The 19,664-nt window shown below is 41.4% G+C and overlaps 1 protein-coding gene across 4 annotated transcripts in view; it reads left to right on the top strand.

Annotated features, from left to right (window-relative positions):
* The window catches only part of LOC121308062 (rhotekin-like), a 123,716-nt gene that overhangs the window by 42,258 nt on the left and 61,794 nt on the right, over positions 1-19,664 (top strand). The window contains exon 1 of one of the 4 annotated variants that reach the window (XM_041240512.1): positions 5,528-6,057. The exons of the other annotated variants lie outside the window; for them this stretch is intronic. Within the exon in view, the coding sequence (XP_041096446.1) occupies positions 6,034-6,057 (24 nt within the window). The 5' untranslated portion in view covers positions 5,528-6,033. Of the gene's footprint in view, positions 1-5,527; positions 6,058-19,664 lie in introns of those variants that run through there. 4 annotated transcript variants of the gene reach the window in all.

The following is a 19,664-nucleotide window of genomic DNA, read 5'->3' as shown; positions in this document are numbered from 1 at the left end:
GAGCTGAGCTGGAGTTCAAATGAGCATCTCCTAGTCTTAGAGTACATTCAGTTCCCTGCATTCAGCAGGCCTAGCCTCACCCAGCATGGGGTAAGCTTTGGTATTTTTGTCAGGTGTGAAATGGAAATGAATGAAAGAGCGCTGTTCCTTTTAAACGGACGCAGGTTGATGATTGCTGTTTGGAATACAATACAGCTGAATAGCGGACACACACGCAGTAAGAAGGATGCATACAATGAGAATATAACAATATTATAGTTTTGCAGGTGGGCTTGCATGCCCAGACCTGTGTTGGAAGGGCATGCTTGCTTGCTTGCCTGCCTGATGCTGTGAAACAATCTTTCTAATGCGGCCAAAGAGATTGCTCCATTATGTAAACCTGGTATAGTTTGTATTCCTAGCATTCTCTTACCCTTCCTCTGGCTTGTTCGCGTGCAGTGAAAGGGGGTTAGGAGAGAAGGTAGTGCAGAGCTGTATCACTGTGAAAGATCTCCTGGACACTTACAGCCCTGGGGGCTTGAACTGCATCTTTAATTTCACACCGCTGCCTTCGCCCCATACCTTCAGCCTCTCTTATCCTTAATTGCAAAGTGATTAAATAGTTCCTGAGTCAGATGGGGGTAATATTGAGGCGTCTGGGTCCCTGTTGTGTGCCAGTGATCTCGGTCCTAGCGCTCGGGCAGCTGCAGACCAGACCCCTGCCTCGCAGCTGATAAATGATGCCGTTTGCACTGCTGTTCATTGTTGCACCTCAGGATTTACTGCAATGAAGATGTGTCTCATTGTTCTATACCTGACTGTAATCGTTCTTATTGTATTATTTAAAACCAGGATATTAAGAGTTTGCATTTTATTTACAAGAGGAAGAAACTGCAGCTTTAATCAGAATGGAGTTTGATTATGTGTAGCGTCATTTTAAATATTTAAATATGTGAGGAATTGCACTGACTGCAGATTACATGTTTATACAGTACCAGTCAGAAGTTTGAGTACACCTGCTTGAAACCAGGTTTTTCATGATTATCTATGCTTTAAACTGTATAAACTTGTCTGTAAACACTTAATATTTCATTATATGATACGTGTGCTTATATAAGCTGAATCATAAGTGAATTGCATTCAAAATTTTAATTTGAATGAAAATGTAAATCTTGTCAATTTCAATGAAATGGTCACCCAAAGCAAGGGGATTTCAGTCTGAAGCCCAAGTCAGTTAAAAGTCTGAAATGTGTATAACACGGTGTTAGAACACTGGCCTAAGTATAAAAGTGTCTTTGTTAGATGTTCTCTGAGTTAACTAGCATGTTACCTAATTAACCTTTTGTCACCAATTATTGTTAACAGGTGAGGGTCCATGATTACTATAAATATAGGTAGCACAGGCACATGCTTGCGTGATTTTTTTGAGGATGCAACATCAATAATGGATAATTGCAAAGCATATGACATGGTTTATTTAGATTTCCAGAAAGCTTTTGACAAAGTCCTGCACAGAAGATTAATTCTCAAACTGAACGCAGTTGGGATTCAAGGAAACACAAGTACATGGATTAGGGAGTAGTTAACATGTAGAAAACAGAAAGTATTGATTAGAGGAAAAACCTCAGAATGGAGTGTGGTAACCAGTGGTGTACCACAGGGATCAGTATTAGGTCCTCTGCTATTCCTAACCTACATTAATGATTTAGATTCTGGTATAGTAAGCAAACTTGTTAAATTTCCAGACGACACAAAAGTAGGAGGAGTGGCAAACACTGTTGCAGCAGCAAAGGTCATTCAAAATGATCTAACAAGATTCAGAACTGGGCAGACACATGGCAAATGACATTTAATAGAGAAACGTGTAAGGTACTGCACGCAGGAAATAAAAATGTGCATTATAAATATCATATGGGAGATACTGAAATTGGAGAAGGAATCTATGAAAAAGACCTAGGAGTTTTTGTTGACTCAGAAATGTCTTCATCTAGACAATGTGGGGAAGCTATAAAAAAGGCTAACAAGATGCTCGGATACATTGTGAAAAGTGTTGAATTTAAATCAAGGCAAGTAATGTTAAAACTGTACAATGCACTAGTAAGACCTCATCTTGAATATTGTGTGCAGTTCTGGTCACCTCGCTATAAAAAAGATATTGCTGCTCTAGAAAGAGTGCAAAGAAGAGCAACCAGAATTATTCCGGGCTTAAAAGGCATGTCATATGCAGACAGGCTAAAAGAATTGAATCTGTTCAGTCTTGAACAAAGAAGACTACGTGGCGACCTAATTCAAGCATTCAAAATTCTAAACGGTATTGACAGTGTCGACCCAAGGGACTTTTTCAGCCTGAAAAAAGAAACAAGGACCAGGGGTCACAAATGGAGATTAGACAAAGGGGCATTCAGAACAGAAAATAGGAGGCACTTTTTTACACAGAGAATTGTGAGGGTCTGGAATCAACTCCCCAGTAATGTTGTTGAAGCTGACACCCTGGGATCCTTCAAGAAGCTGCTTGATGAGATTCTGGGATCAATAAGCTACTAACAACCAAACAAGCAAGATGGGCCGAATGGCCTCCTCTCGTTTTGTAAACTTTCTTATGTTCTTATGTTGGTCATTCCTGAATGTAAGGGAGCAAAAAATGGCAAAATACGCTCAGATAAGCAAAGAAAAAAGACTGTCTGTAATTACTTTAAGAAATGAAGGTCAATGTTTAAGACAAATCGCAAGAACTTTGCAAGTGTCTGTAACTGCTGTAGCCAAGACAATCAAACGATTTGAAAAAACTGGAACTCATGAGGACTGAACAAGGTCAGGCAGGCCAAGGGTGACCTCAGAATCGGAGAACAAGTTCATTTGAGTCACAAGTCTGCAAAACCGGTGATTAACTGCCCCTGAAATACAAGCTCAGCTAAATGCTACTAGAAGTAAAGATGTTTCAACATCAACTGTTCAGAGGAGATTGCGTGAAGCTGGCCTAACTGGAAGAATTGTTGCAAAGAAACCATTGTTAAGAGTGCAGAATAAGAGGAAGAGACTTGCCTGGGCCAAAAAACACAGAAACTGGATGTTTGAGGAGTGGAAGTTGGTCTTATGGACCAATGAGTCAAAAGTCCAACTGCTGAGTATTTGTAAGACGCAGAGAGGGTGAACGCATGAGTTCTGCATGTGTGGTTCCCACTGTCATGCATGGAGGAGGCAGTGCCATGGTCTGGGGTTGATTTGCTGGTGACAGAGTTGGTGATCTTTACCAAGTCCATGGCAAGCTCAACCAGCATGGCTATCATAGCATACTTCAGAGGCATGCCATTCCATCAGGATTACGGCTAGTTGGGCAGTCCTTCATTCTTCAGCAAGATAATGACCCGAAACACACCTCAAAGTTGTGCAAGAACTATCTGGCGAAGAAGGAAAGTGAAGGACAACTCAATCTAATGACCTGGCCTGCCCAGTCTCCAGACCTCAATCTCATAGAACTTGTATGGGACAAACTGGACAGAAGAGTCAAAGCAAAGCTACCCACAAGTGCCCTACATCTCTGGGAATTGCTGCAGAAGAGCTGGGAAGACATGTCAGGTGATTTCCTGCTGAAACTTCTTAACCGAATGCCTCGTGTTTGTGAGGCTGTTATTAAGGCAAAGGGTGGCTATTTTGAGAAATCCAACATTTATAGACAATTTTCAATTTTCTTGAACATTGCTTTGATACTCCTTATGTTTTGTATATTGTATTACACTGTGTAACAATTTTGCATGACGTAAGATTGTCAATTATGAAAAAAACCTAGTTTCCAGCAAGTGTACTCAAACTTTTGACTGGTACTGTATATAGTAAAAACCCTCAATTAAGACCAGCCAATTAGACTATTGTAGGATACTATAGAATTTTTATATGTTTTAGCTATTTAGTATTTCCCTTAGGAATGGAAGTGCTAGTCAAGATCTGTGAAACCAGCCTGGTAAGGGCTTTGTTAGCCAGGACAGGTGTGAAACACACAGACAGTATAAAATCCAAGCTCACACTTGATATTGAATATACACTCAAGAACAAGGCTGTCGTTGCAAGATTCCTCAGTGTCACTGGTCAGCTGGGGGTCTCTTGCAATCCTATTGTATTTGCCTGCAGTGTAGCGCTGGTCTGTCTGCACACTATGGTGCAGCTATGCCCTGGTAATGCTAGTAGTTTTAATAACACTATGTAACACAATTTTTGTTCCTGGGTAGTAAGTGTTATTTCCTAATTGCTTATGCCTCAAAAGTATAGAAAATGGTTATTATTCCCCACAAACTTTGCTTTTGTGACCAGGACAGTGATATTTCAAAATATCACTATTTCCAATGGGAAAACGGGCAAATGTGTGTCTTTTCGTTCACATAAAGTCAGAAAAAAACAACATATGAATCCAAATTAACATGTATTTATACTAAAGTAATACAAAAATGACTACAAAAGATTTAGAAGTGAGTAGTTTTTCGAGATTTACGATTATACTGTAAATACATTTGCCCGTTTTCTCATTGGAAATAGTGATATTTTGAAATATCACTGTCCTGGTCACAAAAGCAAAGTTTGTGGGGAATAACAACCATTTTCTATACTTTTGAGGCATAAGCAATTAGGAAATAACACTTACTACCCAGGAACAAAAAAAAAAAAAAAAAAATTGTTACACAGTGTAATGCATCGTGATCTTCGCACAGCCGCAGCCCTGACTTTGGTCACATGGATGTTAACCGTATGATCCAGTCTCTAATACCCCGACTGTAGGGACTGTTTTGGAATAGACACTGCAGGGCCAGTCACTTCAAACAGCTGCAGCTGGAATTCATTGGTACAGTTTTAGAACACAGTCTAACGGGGTGAGAAACTCTCACTCTGATGCAGCCTGTCCTGGCTTTCAGAACTCCCCTTGTTTAGGTAAGTATTGACATGACCAGGTGCCAGCAGTCTGCTCTGAACTGACTGTCCTGCCCCCTGAACATTTCAATAACATATACGTATAATATACGTATAATAATAATAATAATAATAATAATAATAATAATAATAATATAATAATAATAATAATAATAATAATAATAATAATAACTAATAATAATAATAATAATAATAATAATAATAATAATAATAATAATATAATAATACAGCACAGTGAAAAAAGTCAGTAAAATGAAAGGTATAGTATGTTTAGATTTACTACACTGTTTTATTGTAAGTATACACAAGTGTCTATTCATATTTGACATGTAGCGAGTTCCTAGTGCACAGGTACATGTGTTACAGGGTAGCTGTGTGTACCCTTTATACACTTAATATGCATATTCCATTTCCCCACAATATTGGAGTGTACTGCTCTTATTTCAGTATTGACAGTATGTATGCATAATGCGTGCGTGTGTGTATTCATTCTCTCTCTCTCTCTCATATATATATTACCCCCGATTCTCCGCTGCTATTGTTAGCTCAGCAATGATGTCATGCCTGATCTCATGCCTGATCTCTTCACGTTTGCTGTGGAAATTAGCAGATGTGAGGGTATAGGCTGGAAAAGACTGAGTTGCGCACGCACTCACCCTGGCTCTCTCTCTTTCATTGACTGGCCTGCCTTTCCACGTCTTTTTCCTCTGTCCCTCTCACAGTCTTCGTTTACTCAGGGGGTTTTTGTGGACTGCCTAGAGCTGTTTTTATTCAATCCTAACCTCCGGCTCTGCTGCCTGACTCAGCACCTCAGTGTTGGACCAAAGTCATTCCAGCGCCGGTGGGAGATTTCTGTACCTCGAAGCCAAATCTGGCTATAATTCTGGCGCTAGTATTACTTATAACGTGCATATTAAAATATTATAGTGTCCTAATACTTGTATTGTGGAGGAATGAGCGCGATCAGATGACGAGACGGAGTTGGGACCTGCGCTGGCACCGGGTAGGTGACCTACACAGCTGCTGATGCTGCTGTACCCCGCACCACGGGAGAAGGGGCGTTTTTAGATTGCAGCTCGAGTCGCAGACGGATTTGGGGAGTAGAACTTTGCGTGTTGTTTCTTCAGACCTGCAGAGATGAACAGCTGTAAAAGCAGTCGAGTAAGTGTCTTCACCTCCTCTTTTCTGTTTGTGTTGCTGTGTAATCATGCATTTAATATAAAACAGCAGAACAACGCGCGCTTTTGGATTTAAAGTTTCTTAATCGGGGTAAAACTCGGATTGCGCACCGTGCCTGAACTTTTCCGATTGGATACCCGTTCATTTACCTGACAGCTGCTGCTATACTAGTGCTGCTAATGTTACAACCATTAGAAAACTCGCCGGATACGCGATTCACAAGTGCTCGTTCATCGCGATGCGCTATAGTTTGCCAGCCATCTGCAATTTTTGAAGACTGCTGAAAAACCTCTCTGGGGTCAGATTTATCACGATTGTTTTGGTAAAAGTAAAATCAATCTGTTCATGTTACAACACTAGTACCAAATGCATAAGAGACACCAGAGTCATTCAGCTTTTCAAATCTGATGCCATGTATTGTAACTGTCAAACTAGAAACTGTGTTTCTGTGTTTGATATGGGTGCTTTTGTATTGGGCTTTCCTATAAAATGTAATTACTGTATAGTAAATTTGCAGATTAGTGTGTGTGTGTCCAAGACTTGTATGCATTTAAAACTGTTACCATATTTTACAATGTGTTGGTATGTCTTTATCTACAGTGTACACATTTTTTAATCCTAGTTGTTTCTTTCATGTTGCCTTATTGATAATGCCAGTTTATAATAAAACATGTACATTTAAGAGTATAATACTATTGACACAAATAAAATAATTCAACAGTACTATAATAATAATAATAATAATAATAATAATAATAATAATAATAATAATAATAATAATAATATGCAATAATGCAATTCCCCAACGGATATGGAAATTAGAGTCCTATTGCATAGCAGTTCTATCTATTTCTGGATTTAGTATGAGTTTAATAAGATACACTTGAGCTTGTTACCTATATGCTGTGGCTAAGCAAGCTGGTAGTAAAGCCTGGAATGGGTGAAACTGCTATGCAATAGGAGTCTTACTGTATTTCCATCCTTGCCTAACCAAGTTCACCACACCACTCACAAATACATAAATCAATCTCTGAGAGCTGGTGCAGATGCTGCCCTGAGCTGAGCTGTTTCCCAGTGTTGTGGGATTCCTTGTAACACTTCCAGTTGATAGCCAGCTAATTGGTTTAATGACCATTTATTGCAACTGGGTTTTATGAACCTCTGCTCTGGAGAGGCAGTGAGCCAAGGAGCACTGAGCAGATTTTGAAACCTTGCTGCTGATGGATTCCATGCCCTTGAAACAGCTCGTAGTGCTGCCTCAACCGATCATTCGGACTGAGCTCCCATAGAAAGCAGGTGCTGACCATCAGCACTGGGCTCATTTATCTTTCCAAGTGAAACCAATGAAGAAACACTTTCACTGGGTTAACTTGGAATGTTACACTTAGCCCAAACAATGACCCTCACCTTTAACCTTTTCCTTTAAAACCTGACGTTGGATCAGTCTTGATTAATGATAGTCGGCTCAGGTTTAGAAGCTCCCAGTAGCTCCCTACATCCAGCCCTGGGTTTCAGAATTGGCCTCATTAAATATATTATTAAAATGATCAGGAGCCACAAGTCTGATGTTAAATAAGTTGTTCCTCCCTCATAGCTCCTACAAGTGAGACTTGTTCATGCTTTAAGAGTGATCAGTTCAGAGCAGACTGAGCAATAGTCCCTAACCCAGGTCAGGTCTGAAATCCAGGACGACTATGTTTCTAACCCTGCAGGACTGTAAGAACAGTTTAAACTGCTGAAGCTGTGTTCTGCAGGATTGAATGTCCCTGGTACTGACCTCCCCCTCCCCTTCCTGAAGTCCAATCTATTCATAGATCCTGTTTGGCAAGCAGGGACTGATGCAGAGAGTACACTAGCTCGGTAGGTTTGAAAGAGAGGCTAGTTTGTGTCCAACAGCCCTGCAGTCATATATTATCCCCCTTGCTATTATGCTTCTTTGAATGCACAAGACAACTGGTTTAGTCTGCATTACTTCAATCCCGGTGCTTAGTGTATAATAGTGCTAATCAATGGACCAGCAGATTTAACCAGCAGCACTCTGAGTCTTAGTCAGTGTACAGTATGAGTTTTAATAATGTGTTTCAGAGGCTGTATTTTTGTGGACAGTGTAGCCTGTGCTACTTTTTTTTTCCGGGGGGGGGGCTGTTGGAGCAGGAGACTGCTGTTTCAGTGCAGAATGATTAGCTCACTGTCAGCAATCAATTCTGGATTGTCTGAATTGTGTATGTATTTTTATTCTTTTTTTTTATATAAAGAAAAACAGTGACCATCTCTATGTTAACTACATTTTTACCAGTATCTAGAGGACCCCTAATCCAATTGTGATGAAACTTGCTTTAACCATTGTTTACATCAAGTTGGTACAGAAATCAGGGGATAAATAAAGGAACCTGTTGGTATGTATTTTTACAGACTTGGTGACTTCTTTGTGATACGGCACTGACTTACCAGCTTTAACAAAAAAAAAAAAGATAACTCTTTAAAAGGAGAAATAATCTTGAATGACATTGTCTGCTGTGCAGTGATACAAACCTGTAATCTGTAGTATATTGTGCTTTTGCTGGTATGTCTGTTTTATTTTCTATTTTTTACCCCATTGCTCTCCAGCAAGTTGTGAGAGTGGAGTCTTGAGTCCGATCTAAGTTTAGACACCACGCCAGCACTGCCGTGTGGTCTCGCTGTGAAATATACTGCGAAATCTGCGAATCAAATGCTTTGTGGAATGAGGCTGCTGTAGGCAGAAAGACTGACTCGGCTTAGGAACAATCCTACTTTAAAAGCACATTCTGTTTAGTGCAAGGCTGCAAAGCATGTAATGCTAGTTATAGAAGCCTGGTGACACTTACTCATCCATTACACCGTGAGGTTTCTGCTTGTTTTCTGCAGGGGGAGGTGTCGTAGATGAGTGGCATGCTCAGCTATGTGAGTTCATGGGCCAGAGCATTTGACACAAGGGCGCTGATGTATAAATGAGCTGTTTGCTTTGAAGTTTCAAACCAGGGCAGTGTAGAGGTATGGTGATGCTCGTGATGGAGGCACCCTTCTGTAGTCTCTTGCGCCATTTTTACATTCCACGCTGTAGAATTTAAATAGCTTTGCTTTACATGCACAAAGCAAAATATTGAATTTCAGTATGAAAGTCCTGTGAAAGCTGGTTTCATGCCCAAACTAACTGGATTCAGTGAACTAATGCATTTTGTACCACTTTTCTAATTCTTGCTAAAAGGGTTCTGTGCAGGGCTGTGAGGATTTCTCTACCAAATCCTGAAAATCTGGAGTCAGAATTGAACATGCATATAGTGTAAACAAGATAACTCCCTTCAGCGGGCCTCGGCACTGCTTACCATTGAAGCCCCATCCAACCTTGGAGGAAAATGGACTAAGATCCACTGGAATTCATTGCCCACAAATAGCAAAAGATGTAATATTGAAATTATAAAAATAAATTATTATTTTTATTATTATTATTATTATTATTATTATTATTATTATTAATATTCATCATCATGGACTGAGTAACCCCACTGTGCTGCAGCGCACCCTACTGGCCAGGCGCACTGCGAACTTATCTGCAGCCAGTCTCGTGGGTGTAAAGAGGCTATTAACTTTGGGAACAGTATCAGAGATGCCCATAGACCTTCAGTCATGTCTGTTTTCATACACCAGCACTGGCACCTGACCTTTAATTGTGTGTTTGCAGCCACTGTGTGGGTTGCATCACTGGCATACTTGCTTTACATAGCACAGCAGGACACTCGCGTAAACTAAAATGTAAATGACATCTTAAATGGGAAATTATGTTAAATTATCATTGTCTTGAGCCTGATCTAACATAAGCTAAACCACAACGCCACCACTGCCATCTGATCTCACTGGGAAATATACAACTAAATCCGCTCAGTCAGTGGTTTGACAACACTGGAAAACTCTTTTGATTCTCTGCAATGCAAACTTGGACTGAAGCAAAAGAACCGACATCTCCCTGTCTCCCTTCCTGCAGAGGCACCCAGCCTGCCTCCTGACATAATGAGATTGATCAAAGTGTCTTTTCAGCAAGAGGATTACTCCAGACGTTCTGATCAGCTGCTGGCATTTAAATGTCAGGTTGAAAAGGTTGAACATGAAACGGAAGCCGAGAATAAAAGCAATCTGGAAATGCGACTGGATCGTTCCATCTGAGAAGGGAAATGCTGCTGCTGAGTTGTTTGAAATAATTGCGTCTTGATTTATTGGACTAGGAATTAGTTTGTATGTTTGTTAGGGGCCTTGATGACTAGCATAGATGTGACAGACTGTATATAAAGGCATGAGATGTGACAGACTGTATATAAAGGCACTGCACAGGGTGTACAGTATTAATCAAGGAATCTGGCTTGAATGCAGTAATACTTGTATTTTTAAATACATTGTACATGTAAATACTGTTTGTAAAATGTGTATAATTTTGTTTTTAAAAAAACAAACTGGATTCACTCTGTCCCTTTTGAAAACTATAAACATGCTTTGCCTTTGAATTGAAATGTAATGTTCTGCTCAGTGATGTTATGTTATCTGCATAAGTCGTATGCAAAAACATGATGAGATTTTCTTTGTTTCTGAGCCTTCATATCATGGCCCAGTGTCTCAGGTGCTTCCTCCTCTAGCTCCCTCAGATTGTGACGTGGTTGTGCAGCTCACTTCCTAACACTGCGTTCTACTCTTCTTCCGTAGAGCCAGATTCTCTGAAAAACTTTCACTGAGCAAATCAATATTGTGTGAGTGGTTAATAATGAATCTGTTCACCTTGAAATCCGTATTGAGACCGACTGTCTCTTACAGGCAGACACAATCTATCAGTGTTAAAAAACAAATAAACACCTATAGGTAAAAAGATAAAGAAATATTGATTGGGTTGCAGCCGGATGGAAATGCCTGTAAGGGGCGAGGTGTGCACGATTTGAAGATTGGTGCAAAATCAAACCAGTTATCATGCTCACCATGGAGAGTGTAGCGTGGGAGAGACATGATCACCGAGCAAGAGTCACAATGTATTGATTTTTTAATGAGGATTTCTACAGTATATTGTTTACTGTATTATTTTATTGTTACACACTATCAGAAACTAGACCTAGTGTACTACCTACTGTAAGGTAAACCCATTGCACTGAATGGCCATCTTCCTCAGCTGGGGTAAAAGCTCAGGGAAGCCATCGTTAATATTTCAATAAAATACATTGATAAATGCATTTTCCATAGTTTATCCTAGTTTGTTGTGTTTATGAATGTGCTTTACCACACCTTGTTATTCTTTACAGTGCTTTCCTGTGCTTTTAGCATGTTTTCACAATGCACTGTTACACTGCGATGCTTTTACCATGGTGAACTTTTGTAAAGGACATTGCATTTGAAGAACGTTTCCCTAATACTGTGTGTGTGAGAGCACAGAATGTGTCAATCAGTACTACATCCCATTTGGAGCTTTTTGGAAACAGTTTTCACAGCTCTGTATAAATGATGTTCATTCATCTGCTTCTGCAACTGAGGTTACATGAAGAACTGACAAGTCACCACTGCGGCAGTGCACACACCTTAAACTCCAAATCTTAACCAAGTGTCAGTGGCGAAGTAGGGTTGTAACGATTCACTGTGCAGGGATGGAAATACGACTCCCATTGCAATGCAGTTTGATCCGATCCTGGTTTTACTTTCAGTTTATTAAGACACACCTGAGCTTGTTACTTATGCATTGTGACTAATCAAGCTTGTGTTAAAACCTGAAATGAGCGAAACTGCTATGCAATAGGAGTCTTACTGGTGAACCGTGATACTTTCTTTACATGATATAATACATCATTGTATATGATCAAAAGCATGTCATACAGTCTCTACCAAAGCGGTTCATTAATGATAATGTTGTTACACATAATACAGAGCATCCCTTCAGGACCGTCGCCTCTATCGTGATTCATATCCTATCGTGACCTGCATGTTGGGGATACACATCGTGTCGGGACACTAGTGCATCTTCACACCCCTGCGGCTGAACCAGAGCAGATTTCCTCTTTGCTCGTGTGCAGCAAGCCAGTAGAGTAATAAACATTGTGTCAATAAACAGAGGTTGCTATGGTAACACAGTGGTTGGCACGCTCGCCCCTCTGTCACAGGAACCTTGGTTAGGAAGAAGCGAAAGCAGCTCCAGCAGGTGCCCCTCCAGAGATGATGCATCGATTCTGGTTCGTAATGCCGAATTCAACCAATTCTGAGACATTCAGCTGCTTAAAGTCCACAACCATTACCAATTATGAACTGTTTGATTTTTATTTTTTTAAATGGACCTATTTGAACTCTTAAGCTGAAGCTTACTTTGATATATTATACAAGCTGTTCAGCTGAAAGTTTAGTATATTGTACAAGCTGTTTTGCTGAAGGTTTAGTATATTATACAAGCTGTTTTGCTGAAGGTTTAGTATATTATACAAGCTGTTTTGCTGAAGGTTTAGTATATTATACAAGCTGTTTTGCTGAAGGTTTAGTATATTATACAAGCTGTTTTGCTGAAGGTTTAGTATATTATACAAGCTGTTTTGTATGTACCCAAGCATGATTTGTTTTCTGTTGTGTTGTAACATGCATTATAACACACCAACCCTAGGGTGCAGTTATTGCTGCTGCTGCCCTGTGTTCACCTGCTGTGCGTAGACTCCAGGAGCAAGCTGTAACGGGTCTGTTTGCATCTTTTTTATATTCCTGTTGTGGAATTGATTCTGTCGTGAGTGTTTCGCACACATTTGCTGGCTTGCTTGCATGGAAAGTGCAATAGGGCAGATTTAACAAGGTGTTCGCACCAGTAAAAATCAACCTGTTCATCTCATAAAAGTAGTTACAAACAATTGTGCCGTGTTGTTAAATTAACCTTCTGTGTGATGTATTACCAGATGCATAACATTTACAGTTCTGCTTTCCTTTCAAGAGGTGCAGGTTGTGTTTTGGTATAAAGCCCTTGGTAAAGCTGTCCCAGTGTACAGTAAGACAGAGCCATGGTGAGTGTGGTCAGTTGCTGGAAGTGCTTCGGATGCGGAGGATGCAAGCTCAGTGTGTTGCTTCATCATTCCAGCCCTTTTTTTAGATGTGTGCTGGAAGACTCCCTGAGCTTAAGGGCTTCAGTATGAGCATCAAGAAATGACTTTAGTTTGCCTGGTTGCCAGCCTGTATTTCTGTGTTCTCTGGCCTTTCCTATAGGACTGCATCTGAGCTCTGATTTACAAATACAGTTTAGGGATGAAACGACCCACTGTGCATCAAAGAAGCATGGTGCTTCCATGCAAGGACCACCAACCAGATGGTTCGTGAATTTTAAGGAAATTAGATTTATAGCTGGTTTTAGTATCAGGTGTTCAGTATTATGGAAACGATAATACCCACAAATCATACGATAATATCCACACAGTGAATTAAATATGTAAAAAATAAATACAATAAAAAGCAAATAGATCTTTTTCACATATACATTTGACTTAATAGCAGGGCACAAGATAACTGAGTCAACTGGAAATCTGAACACCATCAAGCAAGGAGGATGCAGCAAGGGAAGGCCTTTCTCTATCAGGCTAGAAGAAGCATTTCTCACTGTAAGAAGCTAGGAATGATCGTATTAAGTGATGTGCATAGTTGTTGTTTCATTTTCACAGCACAATAGACCCTTGAAATTCCTGGGGGAGCTTTACAGACAGTCCATACAAAGACAGAGCAGGCAATAAAATCGCCTGGGCTGTTTTCAGACACTTTGTTGACATGTTAAAGCACGAAGGCTTCTGTTATCTTTTCCGTTTTTTGCATATTTTACCTTTGCAGCGTTCCACATGAACAGTCTGTAACAACCTAGTTTCCGTACAAACAAAAAAATAGTGAAATAATGCCCGGGTAGTAGTAGCTAGATCTGTCCAAACTCTGCGGCACGTACAGTACAGGCATGAGCACTGTGTGCAGCTCACCAGGTATTGAATTGTCAAATAAATGTGTAAACTGTTGCATTTTCCATTAGGGACTATTGGCTTGGTTTAATGATATCATGGACTGTGAATATGCTCTATAGTCTACTCTAAGTTTCCTATGTTTCGGAGAGCCTCTCGCTTGGATGCTGTGCTGCAGCTGTGCACCGCTGCTCTGCAGGTGGATCCTCTGCTGTGTTAGGGTTTACAGGTCTTACTGCGCTCCTTGGTTTTACGTTTCGGAGAGCCTCTCGCTTGGATGCTGTGCTCCAGTTGGGTTTGATATAACCTGGGCAGGAGAATTACAGCATTCTCCAATTAATCTCAGCGAGGTAATCAACATTGCATCAAGTTCAAGTGGCTTTTGTCTCTGTCTCGTTCACGGCCCATCAAATTAGCCAGGTGTTTATCAAGCACCACTTACCTGGGTTTTAATAGTTAGTGCCAAGGACTGAGGCTTTTCAAATGTCTGTCTGGATTTAGATTTCAATGGGTTATGTTGTACACGTGTTTGTAATAGTGTACTGTATTTCTTACATGCTCAGTGCCCTATAGATGCTGTATGTATGCTGTAGCTTTTTCTTTCACAAACTCTGTTGCAGCAGGGACAGAAATGTGAAACAGAACATTTTTTTTTAAAGTTTTAGGAAATATTAGGATTTCCAGTAAATCTCTTGCAGAGTTACAGTAGTGCCTCGCTGTACAGCTACTTACTGTGTAAGATTCTGCCGCCTGCCACTGAACAGAAAAGGCTGTGGCCAGAGAACATAAGAACATAAGAAAGTTTACAAGGTTAGAGTGCAGGGCTGCAGTGTGGAAAGTAGTGGTTTTGAGCAGCTCAGTGGTTAGAGTGCTGGGCTACAGTGTGGAAGGCAGTGGGTTTGAGTAGCTCAGTGGTGGCTGCAGTGTGGAAGGCAGTGGGTTTGAGTAGCTCAGTGCAGTGTGGAAGGCAGTGGGTTTGAGTAGCTCAGTGGTGGCTGCAGTGTGGAAGGCAGTGGGTTTGAGTAGCTCAGTGGTGGCTGCAGTGTGGAAGGCAGTGGGTTTGAGTAGCTCAGTGTAGAAGGCTATGTATTGGCACTCCTGTTATTTTTCATTCAGAAACAAGCTTGAAGGACACAGGCCTCCAAGGTCATGTGGTATAAGCCTGGAGGGGTAATTGTGGAAAGAGCACTGCGCTGAAGGGTTTAACTGCATTTAGTCCTGTTTCTCTGATTTAACACAGATTTCTTGATCCTGGTTCAGGCGCAAATAAACCCCCTGGATTAGTCGGCACAAAGTAGCGCAGCACTTCCCAGACAGCCTTTCACAGGATTCCTGCACCTGCTGATTACAGATCAGCTCACTGGAAACCAGACTGCTGCGGCTGGACCAGCGGCCCACCACAACGATCACACTGGGCCGGTGTGTTTCATTTGTGTTAAAGTGGTGCCAGGGTTCCAGTTCTGTTCTTCGTTCTTGTACTGTAAGCAAGTTGCTGATTGGCAGTTTTCTTATTGTTTGTTCTGGACTTATTCCCATTCTTATTTGTGATGCTTGCAGTGCTGTAATCCTGACTGAAGTGAAATCTGAAGCTGCTTTTCTCTTGAAGTAGGGTTCTGATTGATCAAGTGATTACTGCTGTTACTCTTACTGGAAGTTTGTATGTTCTTTACTTTATTATTCAATTGATTGTTTGTTTTTTACCATTGAAACACACAGCTGCTTTGCCAGTGGAACAGGTTGCCATGAGAACAGTTGCCCTGGGAAGACTTCAACGCTTGCCTGCCACTTGCTGGTCAATGTGGACCATTATCTCGAGCCAATACCACTTCACAGTGAGTCGTGGTTTGAACCGGGTCAGCTGTGGGTCACTGCTAAACAGTTTCCACTTGCTTCGACTTCATCCCTGCAGCTATGAGACACTGCCACGCTAATTTGAGCCACACTGTGTGCAGCACAGCAGGAGGGCAGCTTACCCCCCCACACACACACACTCTGTCCACTGTGGTGTTGCGCACTGCTGGTTCAGTTTTAACTGGATAGTCACCCTTATAAAAGCTCACCCTGCTGTTTTTGCATGGTCCTTTACCAGTTTTCCCCCCCTGCTTTTTCCATGGTTATACTGTGCATTTACCATAACAAGAGGGAAACAGCTGTTCGAACCGTAGCAAAGCCAGCAGATATTTCATTGAAAGTTTAAGTAAGCAAGGTTAAGCACAATGGTCATATTTTTTGTCATTTGATTAAACGCAATACAAGGAGTTCTGTGATTTTTCTTTCTGTGACAATGCATACAGTAGATAACCTAAATTCTTTAATGTCTTGTGTGATTGACAGTATTTGCAGCCAGGTGCTCTGTTTTGGTCCGAGGGTAAATATTTCATGCTTGAGCTCTTGAGTGCAGTTTCTTGGCTGTGTGTTTGAGTGACACTAGGTGAGACGATGGATATTAACTCTGGTGTACCCGACTGCCCTGACACACCTGCACGCAGGCAGGCAGTGGGGAAAACGCCTGGAGCCAGTCAAGCAAGGGGGATTTCAGTCTCCCCATTAAAATGCAGTCGATAGTGAGCAGAGCCCGCAGTGACAGGTTTAAGTACTGTGTGCCACAAATTAGACGGGAGAAACATTTTGTTTCCAGCAGCTAGAGCTGGCTGAGAAGCAGCCCGCTTAGCAGCAGAGGGGAGGGACTGGTTGGGGTGAAGGAATGTACTGTAATGTGGAATTGATTATGAAATTAGGATGAATATTACTTACTTATTAACAGCTGGGGTAACGCAGTATTTGTATTACTGGCTCTGTTGTCTTGTGTAATTGCAGCTGTTGTACAGCATGCATTATCTTAAAGCACTGTCGGCTTAATACCTGCAGTGAAAGGCCTGTATGTTGCATCTGTGTGAAGCTGGTAGCTGTGCATATCTACAGTATGTCACATTTTGAGAACGGTCTAATCTGATTAATCAAGATGGAAATTGGACTTTCCCTAGTGCAGTTACAGTATCAGGTTGGGATAACGAGGGCTATTTTTGCTAACTGATTGATCATATCAGATTAAAGTTTGCATAGTCTTGTGTCCAATTTTAAAAGCTCCAGTCACCAGGTTATCCATGTGCTGTATGGAAATACATAAGAACCCCTCTTACCCGCTGTTTACACCAGACTAAAGACTCTTTCCATGGGGTCGGGTCGCTGCTTTGTGCTGCTGCTAACCACCTGTGTTTGTCTGTGTGTGGGAGTGCTCCCCCACTGCTACCCTCCCTATATAGCAGTCTCAAGTGACAGCTCTGGTGGAATCTGGAGTCGGAGCAATCTGCTTGTTTGCTATTAATACTTTTAAAGCTGCCCCTCCTTTTTCCCCTCTTCAAAGGGGTCGTGGTGATCTGGGGAGCAGATTCTCCATCCTGAATAACTTCTGTGCTTTCACAGCTTGTTTAAGCCTCTAATGCAGGAGGATTCCTGCCAGCTGGTTGTAGCGCTGCTCATCCTATTCTGTCTTCACAGTCCCAGATCCCTTTCCTTTCCTCATGTTTGTCTGTGGAGTGGGGGAGGGCTGATGCAGCTGACTGATCAGGTCTGTCTGCTGGCTGGGCTCACGTAGTTGCTCGTTTAGCCCAGCCAGTAGAGTTCTTGCTGAGGGAGCCAGTCGTGTATGCCATGAGTTTGAACCCTGTCTCTTGAATGTCTTATTTTATTTTTTGCTGCTCGTTTCCGTTCTCTCCTGTTTTCTACCCAGTTCCTTTGAGTAGACAAGTGTCTTCACTCGAGCACACACTGTCAGGTAGAATTATTTTTCATGTCCCTGCAACTCCTAACCAGGAGGACAATGCAGCTCTAGCACCAACTCAGTCTGGAAAAGGAGCATTTCTTTCATTTCAACTCATGATTGCTACTATTGCATGCTATACTCCCATTCTGTTATCAGCACTGGGTATTCATTCACATTGTGGAAATCGTGTCTGGTCAATTCTTTCTTATTAAGGACCTGATGTGATGACCACTTCCTATAGCCGTCATGTCACTCTTTCTGCAAAGAAGTTGCACACAGTGATTCCCTTCCAGTGTTTGTGCTGAGTAAAGATGCAGAATATTCCATTCAGATAAAATAAAATTAATTAAAATGAAAAACAGACAAGAGGAAGCTGGAGTAAGAGTGAGCAAGGTGGCATTCTGCAGCGCTTTCAACACACAACACAGTACTTATCTAACTCTGCACACAAGCAAAACTGAAATAGTGTATGTACAGCAACAGTCACATGCAGTACTTGAATGCAAACTTCCAGACAGATGCAGATACTGTACACTCTGCTCCTCACTCTCTAATATCTCACACATGCACAGTGGCGCTCCATGGGACCCCACTGTGCCATGTGCAGGAAATAGAACTGTTTTTTTCTGGGGCAGAGATGGGTTAACTCCACCCTGATCTGGGTCTCCATTCCTGGGACAGACTATCTGTCAGTTTGCCTGGTTTAAAAAAAAAAAAAGGAGAAATGGCCACAGGGGAGCAGGATGATATTCCCTCTCCTGGTTCTATCATACGATAGGTGAAATGGGCACTGCCAGCAGTACAAACCTCTGCAGAAAGAGCATTTCAGATCCCCGGAACATAGGACTGCATTTATAAGGATATGAGGGGTTACCGGGGCTTTGAAACCACAGGAAAAATTAAAAACATATTTGAATTCCCACGTCCCAGTCTTGCTTCAGCCGGAGCCAAGCAGAAGTGGGAACAGATGCAGTATTGCGTATGAAGAAACAACTGGTGAAACTGCTGGCTCAGGGTTTCCTGCTTCACAGAAAAAAACGACGATAGAGATGTGCTACTGCAAAGCTGTAATTCTATTTAAACTGAACTGTTAAAACCGTCCTCCAGGGAGGAGGTACTGTACTGCGTGTGATTAGCCAAGCAAGTCTGTATCATGAACATCCACAAACTCAGGATTGCATTAGCCTGTCTGTCTCTGTCTCTGCATTCATTTGAAAGGGTATGGACTGTCTAAAAGAGTTATCCAAGTATTGATTGGCTTCCTGGGTTACTTTCTCATGTCAGGGATGTGCTGAACTCACTGTGAATTAAATCAGCAAAGCCATGTTGTTACAGGAACTGCGAAGCACAACGGAGAGTTCCTGGAGGTGGCCACCCCCTAGTCTTTGTTAGAAGATCCAGAAGAGTTTGGAATCCTTTGTGAAAACACACACTATTAAAGAAGTATATTTAACAGATGCGTTCTCTATTTATTTAGTAAGAACCCCTGTGGAGCAGATGGGAATGTCTGTCTGACCAGCTTGTTGTGTTGTGTCACAACAAGTCCCGAAGTCTTCACCACAAAATTTGAAAGATGTGGGTTAAAAGAGAGACCGTAAACTCATAAACTACAACATGGGAACAGAGTTGAGAGGAATGTGGTTGGTTGGTTAGTAAGGTCCCTGTCTGCAGTCCCTGGTCCATGGTGCATATTTTGTTTTCCCCAAAAAATAATGTTTTTTCTTACATGTTGGAATTTATCTCTTTTTTTTTTTTTTTAAGTGATTGCGCTATTCACAGTTGCCGGTTAGGTACTAGTGGTCAGAATTTTGTGGTTTCAGTACCAGCTCGGCCACATGACCATGGTCATGTCAGCTGACCTCCGTCAGTAGAAGCGA

This window comes from Polyodon spathula, chromosome 1, assembly GCF_017654505.1.
Source record: "Polyodon spathula isolate WHYD16114869_AA chromosome 1, ASM1765450v1, whole genome shotgun sequence".
Classification (NCBI taxonomy): Eukaryota; Metazoa; Chordata; class Actinopteri; order Acipenseriformes; family Polyodontidae; genus Polyodon; species Polyodon spathula.
Note: the sequence above shows the minus strand (reverse complement) of the source record. Positions and strands in the feature narration are given on the sequence as shown.